Genomic DNA, 18,132 nt, shown 5'->3' with positions numbered 1-18,132 from the left:
TTGATTATTGACTAAAGCTGTTGGCCTGATAGGAGCAGAGAAGCTAGAGCTCGTGCGCACAGGCAGATCGATTGCTATGTCGGTGATGCGAGTCGAAAGCTGGGGTCTTGGTCAGTCTTTTGCCAGGGTTGAGTCGGAATTATCTTTCTGCTAGAGGCAGCTCAGTAGGTACTTACCGGCAATTGGATGTATGTATTTAATCGGAGACTCTGTGTTGTCTTGTATGCCAAAGTTCTAAAATGAGGCAGTCAAGAAAAAGAGAGCTGTTGAGTTGCGGAGAATTGCAGAACGTCAAGGCGGTGTGCTTATCAGTAGTATATCAACCGTCCAGGTGTACAGCTTCAAGTTCGTTCGTTACAATATACATAGCTAGTTCAAGCTAGAGGAATTATTAGTATGCTGCTTGGAATTCATGGGCACAAAACATGCATTCTCATAGCTCTGATATAATTTAATAATGGTATAGTATAAAGCCGTTCATAAGCTCCGATAGCTGTAAATGCTGCGCACCACTTTATGCCAGTCCCAGGTCCTTATAGAATGCATCGGTCTGAGGCTCACGACCTAGGAACTCAGTCAGAGTCTTCATCTCGTCCTGGCTACCACCCTTCTCCAGAACCTGGTAGCGGTAGCGACGGCCAGCGGCCTTGTTCATGGGATCGACCTTGAAGACGGTGTAGAACATGTCGGTGGAGTAGACTTGGGAGCTGCAGAGCAAAACCATGAGTATTTGAACAACGTTGGAATCAATCAGACAGAATCAACTTATAAACTTACCTCAGGTATCCGTAGTATCCAGCGTCGTAACCTCCGATCAAATGTCCGAAGGTCGCCTCGCCGTGGCCCCACTCGCTGCCAGCGCCTTGAACTTCCGGTCCGTCCATCTGGGTAATCTCCTGGCGGAGACGGTTGTATGTCGCAGACAGAGGAAGAGCCTCGATGTCGGCGTGGGTCTTGGGCTCATGCACGGTCATGTCGAAGATGCCGAAGTGCAGCTGGCGCAGGTTGAACAGGGAGTCGTTGACGTGCTTGGTGCGGATCAGGTTCTCAATCACATCGTCGGGAATGCGCTCTGACGGCTGACTGGTGGCGGTCTTACCCTGCTGGGCCTCCTGCCAGCTAGCAAGGTACTCCGGGGAGAGGGTTGAATAGTGTCTGCTCAGAGAGCGCAGCTGCGAGGGTTCCCAGCACCAGTTCTCCAGCATCTGGCTGGGTGCCTCGACAAAGTCCCGCACTGTGCTGGTGCCGTGGAAGCGGGAGTAAATGGTTCGGGACACCAGGTCGTGGATGCCGTGGCCTAGTTCGTGGAAGAGGGTCACGACCTCGTCGTGCTTCAGTAGACTAGGCTTCTTAGGTTGGGGCTTGGTGAAATTGCACACCAATGCGGTGGCAGGGAAGCGGCGGTTACCATCCTTATCAACGAAACCTGGCTGTAGGTTAAAGTTGGCTGCATGGCCATACTTGCCCTCGCGAGGGAAGAGGTCCAGGTACAGGTATCCAACGAACCCACTGCCCTCGCCCTGATCGTTCCACACAGTGAACACTTGAACGTCCTCGTGCCAGACAATGTCATTGCCCTGGCCAGTCGGGGCAATGGCTGCCCGGTCCTCGCCAATGATCTCAACGAACTCCAGACCGAACAGCTCCTCGAAAATCTTCAGCATACCATCAATGGTTGTCTGCAAGGGGAACCACTCAGCAATAAGCTGTTGGTCTAGCGAGTAGTCCTTTTCGAGCATGAGACGGTCATAGAACCGGTGGTCCCACAGGTAGTAGCGGCCATCGGCCTTGGGGTCCGTGGCGTTCTTCAGATCCAGCAACTTCTGTGTCTCCTTCTTACCGCCAGCAGTCAGTCTGTCCCGAAGATCACCCAAAAACTTGTTAACGGTCTCTGGGGTCTTGGCCATCTTGTCCTCGATACGGAAAGCTGCGTGGTTGGGGTAGCCGATCAAACGGGCCGCCTCATCACGGAGTACAATGGATTCCCGGAATAGTGGCACGTTCTGGTTGCACTTGTTCTCATTGGCGATCATGACTTGTCGGCGGGTCTCGGGGTTGTTGGCGTATTTCATGGTGGGGAAGAGGTCGGGGTACTTGAACGACAGCCAGAGCTTGCCGGCATTCTCGCCCTCGCCCTTCTTCAGGCCGTCTAGAACGTCCTTAGGCACACCATCCAGCTGCTCGGGGGTAAACCAAATGCCACCGTTCTCCTCGTTCAGGTTCTTCTGGAACTCAATGCTCAGCTGGCTCAGCCGCTTCTTGATCTCCTTGAAGCGGAGCCGTTGAGGGCCAGCGGGCAGGCCAAGTCCATTGCGGACGAAGTCCTTGTGTTCCTTCTCCAACAGGCGGCGGGACTCCGGGTCTAGAGACTCGTTGCGGCGTAGTACGGCATCGACCAGACCGAAGACATCCTCACGCATGACCGCCTCAATAAAGAACTCATCCATCAGCTCTTCAGCCTTGGAAGAGGCATCCCGCAGCTTCGAGTCGGTTGACACAGCCTGGTAGAAGCCCAGGATGTGTGACTCTAGTCCCATCTGGTTGTCATCTTGGGCGAGGGGACGGACAACATTGGCAAAGGTGGCGGCTTCGGGCTTGATCTCCGCCACCACCTTGTCCTGAATGGCACGCGAGCTCTTGATCAAGCGCTCGGCATCAGCTACCAGTGACTGCGGGGTTGCGGTAAAGATAGGCGGGGCCTGGGGTGGCGTCCGGAGGTGAGCGGGGGCCATGTTGGAGGTCGTCAAGAGTCGTATTGGTACGTTGGTACGTAAGTGGCCCAGCGCGGATGAGAGGCGGGCGGGGAGACGGAGGAAGGGCGCCACGATGAGGATGGCTAGGAGGGCAATGAGGGGATGTAAACGAGCGGTGAAAGCAATGATGGGCGAAATTGGATGCGGTGTGAAGAAGGGAACACTTCCAAGGTTGGAGATATGAAGGTGTCAGGTGATCTGAAGCTCATGATTGCGGGGACAGATATCTACACTTTCTTTGGCATTGGTTTCTGCAACATTCTGATGGATTACAAATTTACTTCTAGTGACATATTACTAGTAGTAATTACTGGGATTCTGTAGATGGCTAAAGCAGTTTCTTTGCAGGGCTAGGTGATTTGTTATAAATTACTGAGCTATAGGTCCTTTCCAACAGCTGGCCATAATAATTAGAAAGTTGATGGAACCCGCATTTTGCCATGTCCTTTCCTTTCCCTACACCCAGAGCAAAGAATCACTTGAACTTTTTGCCAAGTTTCAAGACAATGTAGACCAGTAGATCAGACATCTAATAATGGACCTCATGTCCGGAGTACTCCGAACGAAGGATTGACATGTGAAGGGCACTAAGCGCCCCGCACTGTACATTTTCTTCAGCTCTCTCAAACCTACAGCTACCTCAAGTCTACACTCGACAACGTAGAAAGATTCCAAGTCCAAAATAAGTATATTCATATAAGTATGAAAATTCGTTTCTAATTCATGATTATCTATGAAGTGCGTCACAGGTCGCTTTTGACGAAACAAGGAAAAGATGGAAAGAAAACGCCAACACCGACCAACCCACAAATGCAAGAAAACATGTCATCAAGTTCAGTTTAAGCTGCATCTGCAGTGGGGATCGGCTCGGGCATCTTAGTGACCTGCTGACCGGCCCGGATAATCCGCTGGCCTGTCTCATCGCGCACATACTCGGAGTTCTCCTTCTGAGCGCGCTTCCAGATCTCAACCTCACCACCGCCACGGATGACTCCGACACGCATGGTGGAAAGCAAGTTGTGAGCACCGTTGGAGTGGTAGTAAACACCACCGTTGAACATGGCCGTCGCGTCCTTGCCAAGGCCGGACTTGATCATTGCCTTGCCACCGGGGTGGTCCTTGATGAAGTCGGTCACGTCGTGAACAACACCGGCAATGGAGATAAGGCCACGGCCGTTCTTGGTCTGCTCGACATAGTCATCCCACTCCATGACGGGAAGCTGGTCCAGGGGAGTACCCCAGTCAAGCTTGGCGCGCTTCTGGTCGATCTTCTTCTGCAGCTGCTGGACGCGGCCCTTCTCGATCTCGTTGGAGCGGAACTGCTTCAAGTCGTAGGCCAGGCCGAGCTGCTTGCAGGTCCAGATGGTCCACTTGGTGGGGTCGTACTGGTGCCACTCAATGGCGTTGCGGTAGTCCGAGGGGAACTCGTGGTGGAAGTTGTGGTAGCCCTCGCCCAGGGTGACCAGAGCGGTGATGATGTGATCACGGGGAGAGTTGCGGTCGTCGAAGGGCTGGTCGCCGAGCCAGTGGGCCAGCGAGTTGACGCAGAAGGTAGCCTGTTGCACGAAGAAGATACGCAGAATACCGGCGTACACAAATCCGCCGTACCAGTCACCCCAGCCGAGACCGGAGACCAGCATGGGGACGATGAGACCCATGGTGAGCACGACCTTGATGTAGTTGCGGTGCTGCCAGACAACAACGGGGTCTTCGTTCAGATCGGTGATGTCAGTGCGACCAATTCGCTTGGGGTTCTGCTTCATGACCATCCATCCCAGGTGCGAGTACAGCAAACCCTTACGCACGGAGTAAGGGTCCTTGTCGGTGTCGGTGTAACGGTGGTGAGCACGGTGGTCACGAGCCCACCAGCGGATGGAGCCCTCGACAGCACCGCCGCCGACCAGAGCGAGCCAGATACGCAGAGGCAAAGTGGCGGAATAGGAGCAGTGAGCCCAGAGACGATGGTATCCTGAAAATGGAGTCAATTCATGTTCTTGGGTGTTCAGTTCAATTCTGAACTACTTACCAGCTGTGATGCCCAGTCCAGTGAAGAAGTAGTAGATGACTGCCCAGATAGCAGTCTTCAGCTGCAGAGGCACCCAGAAAGCCTGGATACAGCCGGAGATGGGAACGCCGATGATGAAAGCGACGTTCAGCCAGTTGACGTGCTTGTACCAGTTCTGGCGAGTCATCTGAGTATCGGCAATGTGCACCTTCTTGGTGTCAGCCGCCCGAGGGCGTGAAGCATCCGCTTTGGATGACATGATGGGTGTGTAGAAGATTGGAAGTTCAATCCAGGAGGATCAAAGGGATTTTTATACTTGGGTCCACTTGGGACCAACGTTGGGGAGCCGGGGCACTGATCGCCAACGTATATGGGGAAAATAGGGCTAAAAGACGAATCAAATGAAAGCTAAGATTGAGCGTCACAAGATCCCGAGGCGAAAAAGAACCCAAAGTAGAGAATAATTGTCTTATAAGCTTGTGCTGGGAGACTTTTGCGCTGCCCTTTGCCCGGGAGTGGCGTGCCTCATCGCTTTCTGGCGAATGTTGGGTCCAGCCAGCCCCAACGCTTTGGTGCCTCAGGCAGTAATTGACCAATCAAACCAATCCCAGACCAATCAGACCAATCAGACCAATCACCGCTCGATGGCAAATATGTTTATGTCAGCACCTTCCCAGCAGACCCTGTAGCCATCTAGGGCTGCACGGGGTTCCACGGGTGGAGGTTAAGTCCACCAAGGGTGTTCTTGTAGCTCGGGATTTCTAGGGATTACTCTATTTGGCCCAATCATGTTTCAAAAGGAGGCAATAACACTCATGGAGAGTGGTCAACCTCACCGTTCCTTGCAGGTTACATTTCTGACCTCACCTTCCCCCCAACGAGCCTCGGCCCACTTCCCCGAATATTAATGGCCAAGGGAACCGGACATCGTTCATACAAATGAAGTCATCACATGTGTGTAGTACGATGTACCACATATAATGGAATGTGTGTGATACCCGTGGACGTACCTGGGCGAATCTGATCGAATTATGACCGAATTCTTCATTCCTGCGGGAAAACGGTCATGTGTTGGCCACATCAACCATCTTCTTGATACCAAGCAGATCATGATTCAACAACGCGTGTCCAAAAAATGACGAAAGAATGAATGTCACGATGAACAGCGAATGTAGATTGAAGTCACAAGTCAAGAAACAGAAACGAGAAAAGATATGTTGGGGAAGAGATGATGATACATCATAGACATCTGTTGAGTTTAAAGAAAATATAGAGTGGATGATGAAGTCCGAATGCCAGTGGGGATATACTTTTCTGGAACAACGCGGGATTTCCGAGAGCCTCCAAAGTATGTATACTTTAATACCCGCCCAACCATTAGTACCTACATAGGTACGTACCTCTATATAGGTATGACCACGGGAACAAGTCAACCATCCAGACAATCACAATATCTAATCCTATATGATGATCGCCACAAAGTCTCGAAGTCCTTTACAGTATCTCATGGCAGTCTGATAAGAACCACCGGGAACCTGACGTGAGGTCTGAGGTCGGAGTCTTCCACCTCCCATACTGTTCACGGCACCCTCCGACTGTCAGATCTCAGATAAACCCCAAGATAGCAGAGAACGTTCGATCGTTTCCAAGTTGTGGAGAGTAAGCCTCCGAGCTGTCGGAATACATGTATTTCGTACATAGGAGACTGCCGGTATACTTTCTCACCAATGGGGTACCTTGCATTGGCTCCGTTATCCATATGGATACACAGCTCTGACAATGTCGAAACACATAGTATGGGGGAACTCGGGAATGGCTAAACAAAACACCCCCCGTTAGAACTTCCTTATCTTTCTCCACTATCTAGTAGATCCTCGGTACTCCATAATTGGCTGAACCCCTAACCGGTCCAGATAACGCGGGACTCTAACTCGATACAGCCAAGCGGCCAACAAGTTATGCGATGCTCTTGCTAATTGCCCCCATTTGCTCTCCCTGGCTATTTGTCCGATAACAGAATTGACAGCCCTGGAGGTTATCACTTCCACTCTGCCTGGAGAGTGGATACTCCGATTTTTAGTCAGCTCCCCGAATTTGGCCTTGAACTTTAAGAGTTACCGAAGTTCGGGGTGTTGTTGTTTTTTTTTTTTGAACTTCTTAAATATAAACCTCTGTCCCTGTGTGATAGTTCAATATCTATATTCATTATATTGGACATTCAATATGGACGGTCCAGATCAGATCGGCCCCGATCATACGCCCAAGCGCACAATTAGCGACAAAGTCCGATACGCCGTTAAGACTTTCACCACACGGTATGACTCCAAATGATGTGTTGTGGAGGGGCCTTGACTCACAATCAACAGAGAGGGATTACTAGGCGACTATGACTATGGATATCTCTTTATCCCACGACTACCCTTCACAAAGCGAGCTCGAAAATCCGCCCCGTTCTTCGGTCTGGATGATCGCGTGCCTGTCGTTCTCGCATTGATTCTGGGCTTGCAGCATGCGCTTGCAATGCTGGCTGGTGGTGAGTACCAGAGACACCTACAGAATATACAAGCAGAATCTAAGAGCATCAGTGATTTCACCACCCATTTTACTCGGCGGCTCAGGCGGTGCCAACTTCGGTGACGACCTCTACCAGTACCTGGTTTCGACTTCATTGATCGTCTCCGGCCTGCTGAGTGCTGTTCAAATGTTCCGATTCCATATCAAGGGAACAAAATACTATATCGGAACTGGACTACTATCAGTTGTTGGTAAGAGCTTTCCCCTCCATTCTTCAGAACCCCCGCTTCTGATGCTAATTGGTTGAAACAGGTACATCTTTCTCAACAATTACAGTCGCTCAAGGCGCCTTCTCCCAAATGTATAAGTCGGGCTACTGTCCCTCCCTCGAAGATGGAACACACCTCCCTTGCCCAAAAGGCTACGGCGCACTCCTTGGCACCTCATGTCTCTGCTCCCTCCTCGAAATCGGCATGTCCTTCATGAGCAGCAAGATTCTCGCCCGCGTCTTCCCCCCACTCGTCACCGGCCCAACTGTTCTTCTGATCGGTGCTTCCCTCATCAAGTCCGCCATGCAGGACTGGGCCGGTGGCGCATCCTGTGGTGTTGACCCTTCCGCCCGCGCACTGTGCCCCAGCGCCAGCGCCCCGCACCCTCTACCCTGGGGAAGCCCTGAGTTCATTGGGCTGGGATTCCTGGTCTTCGTGACGATCATCGTCTGCGAGCGGTGGGGTCCTCCCATTCTTAAGAGTTGCTCCGTCATTGTTGGCCTGTTGGTTGGTTCGATCGTCGCTGCCGCGTGCAACTACTTCGATTCTTCCGGTATCGCTGCTGCACCGGTGGCTTCTTTCGCTTGGGTCCACACCTTCCCGCTATCGGTGTACCCACCGCTTATCCTGCCGTTGCTAGCGCTATACATCGTTATCATGATGGAGTCTATTGGTGATATTACGGCGACGTGTGATGTCTCCCGGCTCCAGGTCGAGGGTGATACCTTCGATTCTCGAATCCAAGGTGGTGTCTTGGGTAACGGCATCACTTGTCTCTTGGCCGGCTTGATGACCATTAGCCCTATGTCCGTCTTCGCGCAGAACAATGGTGTGATTGCGTTGACGAAATGCGCTAACCGCACCGCCGGCTACTGCTGCTGCCTTTTCCTGATAATCATGGGCATTTTCTCCAAGTTCGCAGCTGCGCTGGTTGCAATCCCCAGCTCCGTACTCGGTGGTATGACCGCTTTCCTCTTCAGTTCGGTGGCAGTCAGTGGTCTGCGCATCATTGGGTCCGTCGATCCCACCCGTCGCAATCGGTTCATCCTCACGGCTAGCTTCTCCATTGGAATGGGTGTCACACTCCTGCCGGAATGGTTCAGCTACTTCTTCACCTACAAGGGTGATAATCATGCCCTTGAAGGCCTGATCAATGCTGTCGATCTGGTCATGGAGAACGGGTTCGCTATCTGTGCGCTTCTCGGCATCTTCCTTAACCTCTTCATTCCTGACGAGCCTGATGATGCTCCTGCCATCTTTGAGTCGACTAACTCCGATGATGGCCGTGTACAGACCAACATTCCTGAGCAGTCGTCGGCGACTACTAAGATTGCTTGATCTTGGGGGGCCTTGTATAGTCTGTCATATATGGAGTTTGTGTGGGGCTAGCTTTGCCCCTTTTAGCGTTGCTTTTAATACCTATATTGCAATTTTATGTTGATATTCCCTTGTGGGCTTTTCTTGTCCACATATGCTACTCTGTATTCACTCTATCTTGTGTACACTTGAATCAAGTACAGACAATCCAAAGGTATTTGGAGATGGTTTAATCCGTCTCCTGCTGAAGCAGGGGCTCACGCAGCGTTGCTAGAATAATGGCCTTGAGGCTTCTTGCTCGCTAGTGTCAGCTTCTTGAGAAAATGCTTAATGGCATCTCGATTCACGTATAACGCCCAAAGACAGGTTGTGGTGAGTGTTAGGGTAATGGTGACCAGCCAATAGAGCCAAAACTCCTTGGACACGTTCAAATTTTTCTTTGCTGTGTTAAAGTCAAAAAGGTTCATGCCGAAAATCCCCTTGATCAAATAAGCAGCTGAGAATAAAGAGGGAAGTACAGCCTGCTTCAATCTAACCTACCGATACGAAGGTGCCCGGAAGGTAAACCATGCTTACAATTGCCACCGTCTTCATCATTGTGTTATCACTGAGCGAGTGCTTTGCCAGCTGAACTGATACTTCGCTATCTCGTTGAGAGACAATGTTGAATGCCTACGGTGGTATTAGCCGCAGAGCATTCTATGTACGCTTCTGTGTGATGCTCACCAAATTGATCTCGTTTTGTAGTCGTTCACTGAGCGAAATACAGCGAAATCTGGTAGAGCGAATGCTTTTTGACGCAAAGTACAACTGCCTTTGAACTTTCTTAGAATCGCATGCGCTCTCAGAAGATGAATTGGGTTGTTGCTCATTCAACATGGAGTAGTCGTGAATTGCACTGTCCAAGGTGTCTAGTGCCACGTCCAAGATCTCTTTTGAATGACTGATATGTCTTGCTATGTCGTGAAGCAAGAGAAATTGTGGCTGGAACTTTCCCAGGTCTTTTTGATACTGGAACCGCAAGAATCACGCTTAGTGGTCTAACGTCGCGTTTCAATATGGAATTGGCGGCAACTTACCTTCTCAATATCCCACACTGCCCCTCGAAGACCCCAGATTGTTGAATCATAGATCTTTTTTACCTCGTCAATCAAGACAGTATGCCAGATATATGGATCGTTTTGCTTGGTTGGAGATAGGACAGATAACTCGGAACGAAGATAATCTGGGCAATCGAGGAATATCACGAGTTGCTGCGATCTGGCCCAGTCCTGGCGTACAAAGATGACGAGCTGGATCCACTCATCGTATATTCGCAAGGATCCAGGAATTTTCCATACACGTTTGATTTTGAAAAGGCTCCAAGAGTCTGCTGGCCGTAAGCATAATTTGTGGCCTGTGAGGCTGGCATATAAAAGAAAAGACCAACCATGAGCCGTAATTTTTCCGCTACTGTCTTCATAATACTCACACCCAAAAGCCCCATTAAGATTTCTTGACACAGCTAGTCGAAACTCATAAGGGAAGAAGCTGCCATGCTCCTTGGTCACCCAATTTGCAATCTCGTCTGTGGATGTAAATCTTTATTCGTGGAATATCAGTGGTACAGCACTTAGAACGCATGAAAAACTAAACTCACATGATGGTTTGCGCAAAGTCAGTTTTGACCTGAATGCATTAGAATGTTGGGGTATATGGGCGGAGAGGCTGCCATACTGGAAGTTCATGATCCAAGGTCGAAGAGCGGCCATGGTATTTTTCACTGTTTTCTGTTAAAAGTTAGCATTATCTCCAGACTCTATTTAGATTCACAGCCGTACGGCGAGGTTTCTCTAGTATATGCACAGTGTGTTCCTGAAAGTCCATCTTGTTTAGAGTCGGGTTCTTGGCGTAGACCTCGCGATCAATGTCCTGGGATGGTGACACATTTCAGATGTTGCTGAGGTGGTGCTATGATTTTATTTGACATTTAAATCAAGGCGCGTAGCTGCCCCACATTATTGAATGACCTAGCCTTTTCGAGATGAGCTGCATAAAGTAGGCGTCCGAAGTTGACTCTATGATTCGATGTTGATCTTTTCCAACGCACCTGCGTCCTGGACCGTCGGTCTCATGTTGACGTGGCATTTTTAGCTGACATGCCTGCCCTCCTCATTTGAACCAATCCATGGATTACGGCCCAGCTTATTCATAGCCTACTATGCGCCCACGCAGCAACGATCACTATCACAGGCGCTAAGATATCAACTCTGCAGAACATCGGTCTCCTTGATATCCTGGACTATACTGAGCGGTCGGACTTCCTTATCTCCGGCTAACACCGAACGACTCTAATATTATTGCCACCATAATTTTACCCTAGATTAATTTTAGCCTCATGAATAATTATGATAGGGCTAATATTGTTGGAATCTTGGATCATATATTATCTGGCACTGATTTAGACCTCCCTGGATTCTTAGATCAAGAAGGCGAGCCAAACGTCAGCCCTGTAGGAGTCGTAAGAACATATATGTACTTCCGCTACGATAATCCATAAACCATATTCTCGGCCGTCCGTAGAGTCGAATTCGTCTTTCCCACCAATTGCTTTGCATATAGACCTGCGTTGCGACAGTTATACAGAGTTTTTATTTATTCCACCGAAATACTTTAGCTACTCCAAGGTGGAGAAAGGAGTAGCGGTGGGCTAATCACATATTATATTTCAACCAACCCATCAAACGTATGACCGATGGGACGAAAATCCGCAATATGCCCCTGCCAGTCAAATGTCCTAGGTAATAATTGACAGCCTGTGAGGGATGACGGACCCATTCGTATCTCATCTATCTATCATCAGATCATCTAAAGCCTGTAATAAGGCAATAATATATATAACGTATTCCACAAGCGAGTGGGCCACCCAACCCAAAACGCGGGAGTCCTGCAAGGCTCTCGGCTTGTTTCTTTCTGATGTCTGTGGATTTTTGTCTTGCTTCGGTACGAGAGGTGGGATCGGTCATTTTGGCAACGGAAGGAGAGAATTAATGGAATAAATGGTAAGGGGTGAGACGGAGGGAGACAACTGCCAAGGATTGGCAACAAAGCTTGGAAGATTATATGACAGGGATGATGGCTGTTACGGGCTAACTACAAACAACCATTTTATATACATATAGAGCAGTATTTTCCCTATTTCCATAGAAAATCAAGAAGTACCAAATTATACATTGCTGTGCTTGTATATTCATAACCTAGTTACATACTTGATCATCCTTCGATTGTCATACTCCACTTCTTCAAAAACCACGGCATTGCCTCCCAGCTCTTCTGGTCCCATGGTTGACAAGTGCCTTCAGGGCGATGACTCCGGCAAACAAGTGCATGCCGCGTATAAACATCCAACTTCAGATCCCAAAGGTTGAATGCGTCTGGCATTGCAAAAGACATCATGATAGCACGTTCTCGGAGGAGTGGCATTGGTATCAGATCCAGGCTGGCATGATGAGGGACAAGAATCTGGGCCATGGTAGGTTGGAGATTGATTGGTATTGAAGTGTTGAAGGTTGACGCGACGAGGTCCTGTGGGCTATCTTGTGCCGCGATAGATCTGAAAAATGGTGATATGTATGGCTTGTTACAATCCGCTAATTGATCGAGATCAAATCCCAGGCAAATTGCGTTGTTTAGAAGTGCCATCCGGACGGTATCTTGAGAGGTTTGCATGGCATTCATCATTGGATCAGCCGGCAATAGTGGTGATGTGCCAGCCCTATGGCCGAGGGCCAAATATTGAACTAAAGATGATGGGGAGTTTGGTTTTGTCGTTGATTCAGAGCGAGTGCTAGGCGAACTACTCGGTGAATATGATAATGGTTGAGGGGCGAGCTTCCTCGCTTGCCCATGAGTGGTAGAACGCTTTTTGCGCTCTTTCTGTCGCTCACCTGTGAAATAGAATAAATATCGGTCACACTTAAAGTAAAGGGATTTCCATACGATATGCTCGCTGTGAAATTCTGTTCTGCTCCTGGCGTGCTGGTGTGATGATTCGCCTCTTGGGCTGGTTAGCAGGGACCTCCGGGGGCTGGTCATTTCCTATTATGGAAACAGACATTATTGTAGACATGTGATTTCCCCTTAAGCCAGATCAGATATGTGGATCAGTGAGAAACTACAAAATGCAAAGACTGTGAAGAACAAGAGTTCTTAACTCCGAAGGCCCCGAGCCCCAAACACCCGTAAGCCACAGCGTAAGCCACACTGGCTTACACTTTTCGTCCAATCATATCGTTCGAACTATATATCTTGGGATCAAAATCATTCTATCGGTTGACAAGAGCCTTAAACTATAAATTACAATTATTTCCCCCTTAAGGGACAGAAGAACCAAGCCAACCTTCTATTCACATTATTTTATATTTGACAACCCCCCAAAACCTCCATACAATGACCGAACCGAAGACCATTGCTATCGTCGGTGCAACCGGCACTCAAGGCTCATCAGTTGCCCGAACATTTCTCACCCTCCCCAACTGGCATGTCCGATGCCTCACTCGAGACCCAACCTCCGAGAAAGCCCTCCAGCTTGCCAAACTGGGTGGCGAGCTAGTACAAGCAAATCTCGAGGATGAAGACTCTCTACGCCGAGCGTTCGACGGCGCACATGCCATCTTCCTCAACACTGATTTCTGGCTACCATATCGCGCAGCCCTGGCTTCAGGCACTGACGCCCTGACCAGTGCCAAGGAAGGCTACGAAACGGAAACCACCCACGGGAAGAATGCAGCCAATGTCGCAGCGACTATCCCCACCCTGGAGAGACTCATCTACTCAGCCCTGGGTCCGATGAAGGCTGCATCTGGGGGCAAGTACGCGCTCTCTTATCACTGGGAGACGAAAGCCTATATCGCCGATTATATTGGGCAAATACCCGAGTTGGCGAAGAAAGCATCGTTCATCTATGTCGGTGCTTATATCTCTAACCCTTTCCTCTATCCGAAGTACCAGCCGGAAAGCAAGGAGTTTGTCTCCGTTTTGCCGGCGAGAAAGTCAATGCGCATGCCCATCATCGATACCGCGCACTCGACCGGTCCCTTTGTCAGGGCGTTGGTGGAAGATGAGGCGCCTGGTATGAAGTTGCTGGCGTACGACGACTATCTCTCTGTTGAGGAGATTACTGCTGTGTGGTCCAAAGCTCTTGGAAAGCCGGCTAAGGTAATTGAAATGGGTGTTCAAGAGATGCATGAGAAAACAGGAGTTCCTCTTGAGGTTCTGGGTGGCCCTGCATTTATTGATGAATTTGGTTACTGTGCTGGTCTAGAGAGTGTTGTTGAGCCTGCTCAGTTAAAGTCTCATGTGCAAGGGAAAAATTTTGAGGAATGGCTCAAAGGCCAGGATGTTATGGAATTGTTGGGATTGAAGGATTTGAATCGATGGGATGGTTTGGTGCAGTAGAACATGTACATAAGTAGCTAACTAGTTAACTAGTTAGTTACATGTAACTATGTACTTGCTTTGGCCACGCTATCTTCAACTCTATCAAAGTACCTAAACCATCATTTTGTTTTCCCCAAGGTCATTCGGTAGTAGTTTATTTGAAGTTTCGCTGCGCTGGAGGTTTGCCATGGCCCCCCTAGATTATGAGAACGGTGGTAGAAGTGGCGCATGTTGTAAAGTGGATATATTTTGGAAGATGCTAGTAATTTATTGAGTCGCTTTCCCATTCATCACCACCATGCTTCGAGTGTGACATGTGTTGAGGCCTGCGATACCGTAGCTCAACTTTTGATTCCTCGGATTGAATCTTCACGTTGACCAAGTAGGCCCGAGCAGTCTCAGGAATGATGTCCCCCGGCTTCACTCCAGCTGACTCCACATCAATCAGTCTCTTCAAGGCCACAGTTGTCGCAGATGTCCAGTAGTCATCTCCCGGTCGCTTTTGCATTATAGAACACATGTCACGACGGACCTGCCAATCGCGACATTTGGTCGCAGACCACAAGAGTGCAGGCAAAATACAGTACCTGTACTTGAAGTGCGAGAATTCGATGTCACTTGAGCCCGAAACCGAGCCTGCTAGAATTTGTACAAGTTTTGTGATATGCTGGAACTGCTCCAGGTGATTATCGTAAACCATCTCATCTGGCTTTTGGCTTTTGGCGACAGCCAGCTTGATCTCGATGATATCGATCCATAATGAGAAGACTTTAAGTGAATCGCAGTCCTCTGGAGCAAGACCATCCAATTCGACGAGGACGGCCATGAGACGACTTCTACAGAAACGAAGCTTGGTCAAGACTGCTTTCGCGCCGCGGCCGGTGGAGCTTGCTGGTCCAATATCAAACCCGCAGGTAGTGCAATCCAGCACAAAACCCGAGACGAGGGTTGAAAATTCTTGGACACGATCCATCTGATCAATACCCGAATATAGATGCGGGGTAATCTTTGATAGAGCGGCTGTAGTGTTCGGGGATACCAGATACTCGCCATGGAGTAGTTCGGCATCCACGACAAATAACTCGGAATGAGAGCAGAAGAACCAGTGGACGTGCATCTGGGCAAAAGCCCGTCTCAGGGCCAGGCCAGTATCATCTTTATCTTCCCGAACATCCCATTCTTTGAAAAGTTTATAACCAGAGGTAAGGTGGTAGCGAGCAGAATCAAGATCTCCCTGGAATAGAGCAAGGACGGTAAAAATCAAGCATGTGACTAGCACTACTTGCTTGTGGGTGCGGTTTGAGCCGTGCGGAGTTAGCATTTCCCTAGCGAGACTTTCTCGGAGGCAAGCAATGGCTTTTGTAGAATGATGAAGAGCCAGACGGGGATCCCGATCTTCTTTATGGCTCGTTGGAATTCGTTCCAACTGGATATGCCATGCACTTATAGCAATCGTAGCATGACGCACAGCAGGATAATTTTCGCACATTTGGATAACCAATCTGTAGCAGAATGAGTCTTGGAAGTAATGCGAAAATTGTACCGCTGTGCGATTGTGGTAGAAATCCAGATGCCATCGCTCGTTCCAGGTAAGGTCGATCTGGTTGGCACTGGCCAAGGGCAGAGGAACGGCAGTAACCGACCGGACTTTCGAGCGATATCGGATTTGCAGAGCTACATTGTTCTGATTGTTGGCAGAGTCTCTGGCTTCGGAGTCACGCCACTCGCGCGTCCTCTTATCGACGGCTTGTTTATAACCATCACATTCCCTGCCCGAGCTTGTACATTTGAGACAAGCGGGATGCGTTTCGTCACATTTCTTATGTCGTATCCTTTACAGCGTTTAGTTGGTGCGTGAGTACACAATTTTGGGGAACTCACTTGCACGTTCTACATCCTGAACGCGATTTTGAATGATGTGATCTTATTTTTCGTGGGTGTTCGTCATACATTCTGCTTGCAAACGACGGTAGGATATATCAAGAGTTCCAAGGTTGTGCTACAGCGACCCCTCGGCTAGATCGGACTCCCCCTTGCCTGAAGTTTTAGGTCCACTTTCCTAATTGGGTACCGCTCCTGCCTTGACACCTAGTTCTTCTTGTTTTACACGCCGCCTTCGTTCGAACTTCCCATACAATAAAGACGGTAACTAGATACCTGCAATTTGTATGTAAACCTCTAACAAAATTAAGTCACTGTGGTCTTATCTCAGTCTCTACCCTTTCGACAGCTCTATCGTCACCAGCTTCATGGTCAACTCTATCATCAATAGGAATCAGATAGAATAAGCAAATTTTCGTGACCAAAATGCATGTTTTTTTACTATGTAAACTAGAATTAATGGCAGAAAATTGGCAGAATTCAGTGCCGAAACGGGTTCTGGCTAGTGGATAGGCTGCAGGTAAGAGTGGATCAGACAGCTCAGGGGCGTGCTCATTTCTACTCAGTGAAAAGCGGCAATGACTGAGCACTAAAACGGAAAGTGAAAAGAAGTGGCAGAGGAAATCAAGTATATAGGGGAACAGGGATATACGTTGATTCTACAAGTATATTGAATTGACGTTGATTTCGGGTACCTAAATCTTTATATGTATGTAATAACTCTATTTGGACATTCTCTTGTGTTGGGATATTATACCTCGGCGTATCTCTGTGAAGATTCTCCACACTTCTAATAAATTCAAAAACAACCACATTCTTATACAACACAAGACGCCCATATATCACCAGTTGATTCATTTTATAAAACACAAAAGGAAAGGCTTATAAAACCTGCCACGTGACCACCCGAGTGGCCAAAAAAAGGAAGCCGCAAAGATCATCATTTTCCCAGGGAGATCTCCAACCTGCCACATAAAGCAGACCAAAGCCGCGCAAATGATTGTACATAAAGATTCCGACTGACCCCACAAAGATCGGCTATATTCCAAATCCATCACGTCGATGGACCCCAAAGGTCAGAAGGTAAGTACCACCAGCTCGTAGTAGTTACACCCAGGACCCAAACTCTGACCAGCATATCAGGATGTGGACCGACTCGCGCGCGTGCGCGATAATCAGCGCAAAAGCAGAGCCCGCAAGCAAGAGTACGTGAAGGAGCTAGAGCAGAGCCTGGCAGTATGTAAAGAAGAAGCACAAGAAAAAGACATCGCGCACAGACTATCGATGCAAAAAGTCGAAGCCGAGAACCGGCATTTGAAAGCTCTCTTGGAATCACTCGGTGTTTCGACGGGCTCTGTTCAGAAATATCTACATGATGCCGATGCAGTAAATGTCAATCGAAAGATTGCTATTCCTGCCATTCGGCGACCAGAAAATGAAACCCCCAGCTCGAAACTGGCTATGGAGATTCCTCGAATCTACAAGGATCCGGAGACCAAGCTGGCGACTACAAAGAGCACTGAATCAGCACCGCAGAGCAGCGAGCCGAAGCAAGAAGAGGAAGATCCGGCTTTTTGTGGATGTCGAGCTGAGAGACAGGATTCACTGACGACGGATGAAGATGTGCTTAATTCGACACTTTGTGCCATTGCGGAAGAAATGATTAATCAGTACAATACCAAAGGGATTGATGTTGATGAGATCCGACGGAGGATTTGGTCTGGGTTCCGGGCTGGTGCGAATGGCACTGGGTGCAGAGTACAGAATCATGTTTTGTTCCAAGTTTTGGATGAGATTAGCAATGATGTTTGACTGGCTTTGGTTCTTGAGTGGAATATGTCAGCAATGCCCCTTCCTAGATGTCTAGGTGAAGCCAGTGCTGCTCTCTGTTTTGCCAACAATTCACGTAAAACAATGCTTGTAGGTAGAGCCAATCTCTAGAGTGTTCCAGGTACACGCTTGCAATCATCAACTC

At 49.0% G+C, this 18,132-nt stretch overlaps 8 protein-coding genes across 8 annotated transcripts; 3 read left to right on the top strand and 5 right to left on the bottom strand.

Moving 5' to 3' along the window:
• Positions 1 to 514: 514 nt before the first annotated feature.
• On the bottom strand, positions 515 to 2,939 carry N7471_010857 (M3 family metallopeptidase; the record flags this gene model as incomplete). Its single annotated transcript, XM_057283576.1, has 2 exons — positions 515 to 707; positions 778 to 2,939. Coding segments are annotated over 2 exons (2,355 nt in total), but the record flags the coding sequence as incomplete, so codon positions are not given.
• A 653-nt stretch (positions 2,940 to 3,592) lies between these two features.
• Positions 3,593 to 5,017, bottom strand: N7471_010856 (stearoyl-CoA 9-desaturase sdeA; the record flags this gene model as incomplete). The annotated part of the gene is made up of 2 exons (XM_057283575.1): positions 3,593 to 4,722; positions 4,780 to 5,017. The coding sequence occupies 2 exons, from the start codon at positions 5,015 to 5,017 to the stop codon at positions 3,593 to 3,595; spliced, it is 1,368 nt and encodes a 455-aa protein (XP_057129841.1).
• Positions 5,018 to 6,981: 1,964 nt separating this feature from the next.
• On the top strand, positions 6,982 to 8,879 carry N7471_010855 (nucleobase:cation symporter-2 family protein; the record flags this gene model as incomplete). The annotated part of the gene is made up of 4 exons (XM_057283574.1): positions 6,982 to 7,073; positions 7,125 to 7,291; positions 7,344 to 7,523; positions 7,585 to 8,879. 4 exons carry the CDS (start codon positions 6,982 to 6,984, stop codon positions 8,877 to 8,879), a joined length of 1,734 nt encoding a protein of 577 aa, XP_057129840.1.
• Positions 8,880 to 8,996: 117 nt separating this feature from the next.
• Positions 8,997 to 10,783, bottom strand: N7471_010854 (uncharacterized protein). The gene is made up of 8 exons (XM_057283573.1): positions 10,679 to 10,783; positions 10,575 to 10,627; positions 10,498 to 10,526; positions 10,288 to 10,439; positions 9,938 to 10,227; positions 9,585 to 9,869; positions 9,399 to 9,530; positions 8,997 to 9,337 (listed from the first exon to the last, which is right to left on the bottom strand). The coding sequence occupies exons 1-8, from the start codon at positions 10,722 to 10,724 to the stop codon at positions 9,116 to 9,118; spliced, it is 1,209 nt and encodes a 402-aa protein (XP_057129839.1). The 5' UTR covers positions 10,725 to 10,783; the 3' UTR covers positions 8,997 to 9,115.
• A 1,282-nt stretch (positions 10,784 to 12,065) lies between these two features.
• N7471_010853 (bZIP transcription factor) lies at positions 12,066 to 13,089 on the bottom strand. Its single transcript, XM_057283572.1, has 2 exons — positions 12,837 to 13,089; positions 12,066 to 12,784 (listed from the first exon to the last, which is right to left on the bottom strand). Exons 1-2 carry the CDS (start codon positions 12,964 to 12,966, stop codon positions 12,111 to 12,113), a joined length of 804 nt encoding a protein of 267 aa, XP_057129838.1. The 5' UTR covers positions 12,967 to 13,089; the 3' UTR covers positions 12,066 to 12,110.
• Positions 13,090 to 13,286: 197 nt separating this feature from the next.
• On the top strand, positions 13,287 to 14,294 carry N7471_010852 (uncharacterized protein; the record flags this gene model as incomplete). Its single annotated transcript, XM_057283571.1, has 1 exon — positions 13,287 to 14,294. The coding sequence occupies one exon, from the start codon at positions 13,287 to 13,289 to the stop codon at positions 14,292 to 14,294; it is 1,008 nt and encodes a 335-aa protein (XP_057129837.1).
• Positions 14,295 to 14,535: 241 nt separating this feature from the next.
• N7471_010851 (uncharacterized protein) lies at positions 14,536 to 16,063 on the bottom strand (the record flags this gene model as incomplete). Its single annotated transcript, XM_057283570.1, has 2 exons — positions 14,536 to 15,979; positions 16,041 to 16,063. The coding sequence occupies 2 exons, from the start codon at positions 16,061 to 16,063 to the stop codon at positions 14,536 to 14,538; spliced, it is 1,467 nt and encodes a 488-aa protein (XP_057129836.1).
• Positions 16,064 to 17,026: 963 nt separating this feature from the next.
• On the top strand, positions 17,027 to 18,085 carry N7471_010850 (bZIP transcription factor). The gene is made up of 2 exons (XM_057283569.1): positions 17,027 to 17,240; positions 17,301 to 18,085. The coding sequence occupies exons 1-2, from the start codon at positions 17,220 to 17,222 to the stop codon at positions 17,967 to 17,969; spliced, it is 690 nt and encodes a 229-aa protein (XP_057129835.1). The 5' UTR covers positions 17,027 to 17,219; the 3' UTR covers positions 17,970 to 18,085.
• Positions 18,086 to 18,132: the final 47 nt, after the last annotated feature.

This window comes from Penicillium samsonianum (assembly GCF_028829775.1).
Source record: "Penicillium samsonianum strain IBT 33392 chromosome Unknown utg000007l_segment0_segment0, whole genome shotgun sequence".
Classification (NCBI taxonomy): domain Eukaryota; kingdom Fungi; phylum Ascomycota; class Eurotiomycetes; order Eurotiales; family Aspergillaceae; genus Penicillium; species Penicillium samsonianum.
The sequence above is the reverse complement of the archived record's forward strand: the minus strand, read 5'-3'. Positions and strand labels throughout refer to the sequence as shown.

Coding starts and splice junctions, on each gene's coding strand:
- N7471_010854 (XM_057283573.1), bottom strand. CDS start 10,724: ATGGACTTTCAGGAACACACTGTGCATATACTAGAGAAACCTCGCC. Junction 10,228..10,287: donor CGGAAAAATTACGGCTCATG/GTTGGTCTTTTC, acceptor TACGGCCAGCAG/ACTCTTGGAGCCTTTTCAAA. Junction 9,531..9,584: donor TACAAAACGAGATCAATTTG/GTGAGCATCACA, acceptor ATACCACCGTAG/GCATTCAACATTGTCTCTCA.
- N7471_010850 (XM_057283569.1), top strand. CDS start 17,220: ATGGACCCCAAAGGTCAGAAG. Junction 17,241..17,300: donor TGGACCCCAAAGGTCAGAAG/GTAAGTACCACC, acceptor CCAGCATATCAG/GATGTGGACCGACTCGCGCG.
- N7471_010853 (XM_057283572.1), bottom strand. CDS start 12,966: ATGTCTACAATAATGTCTGTTTCCATAATAGGAAATGACCAGCCCCCG. Junction 12,785..12,836: donor AATTTCACAGCGAGCATATC/GTATGGAAATCC, acceptor TCTATTTCACAG/GTGAGCGACAGAAAGAGCGC.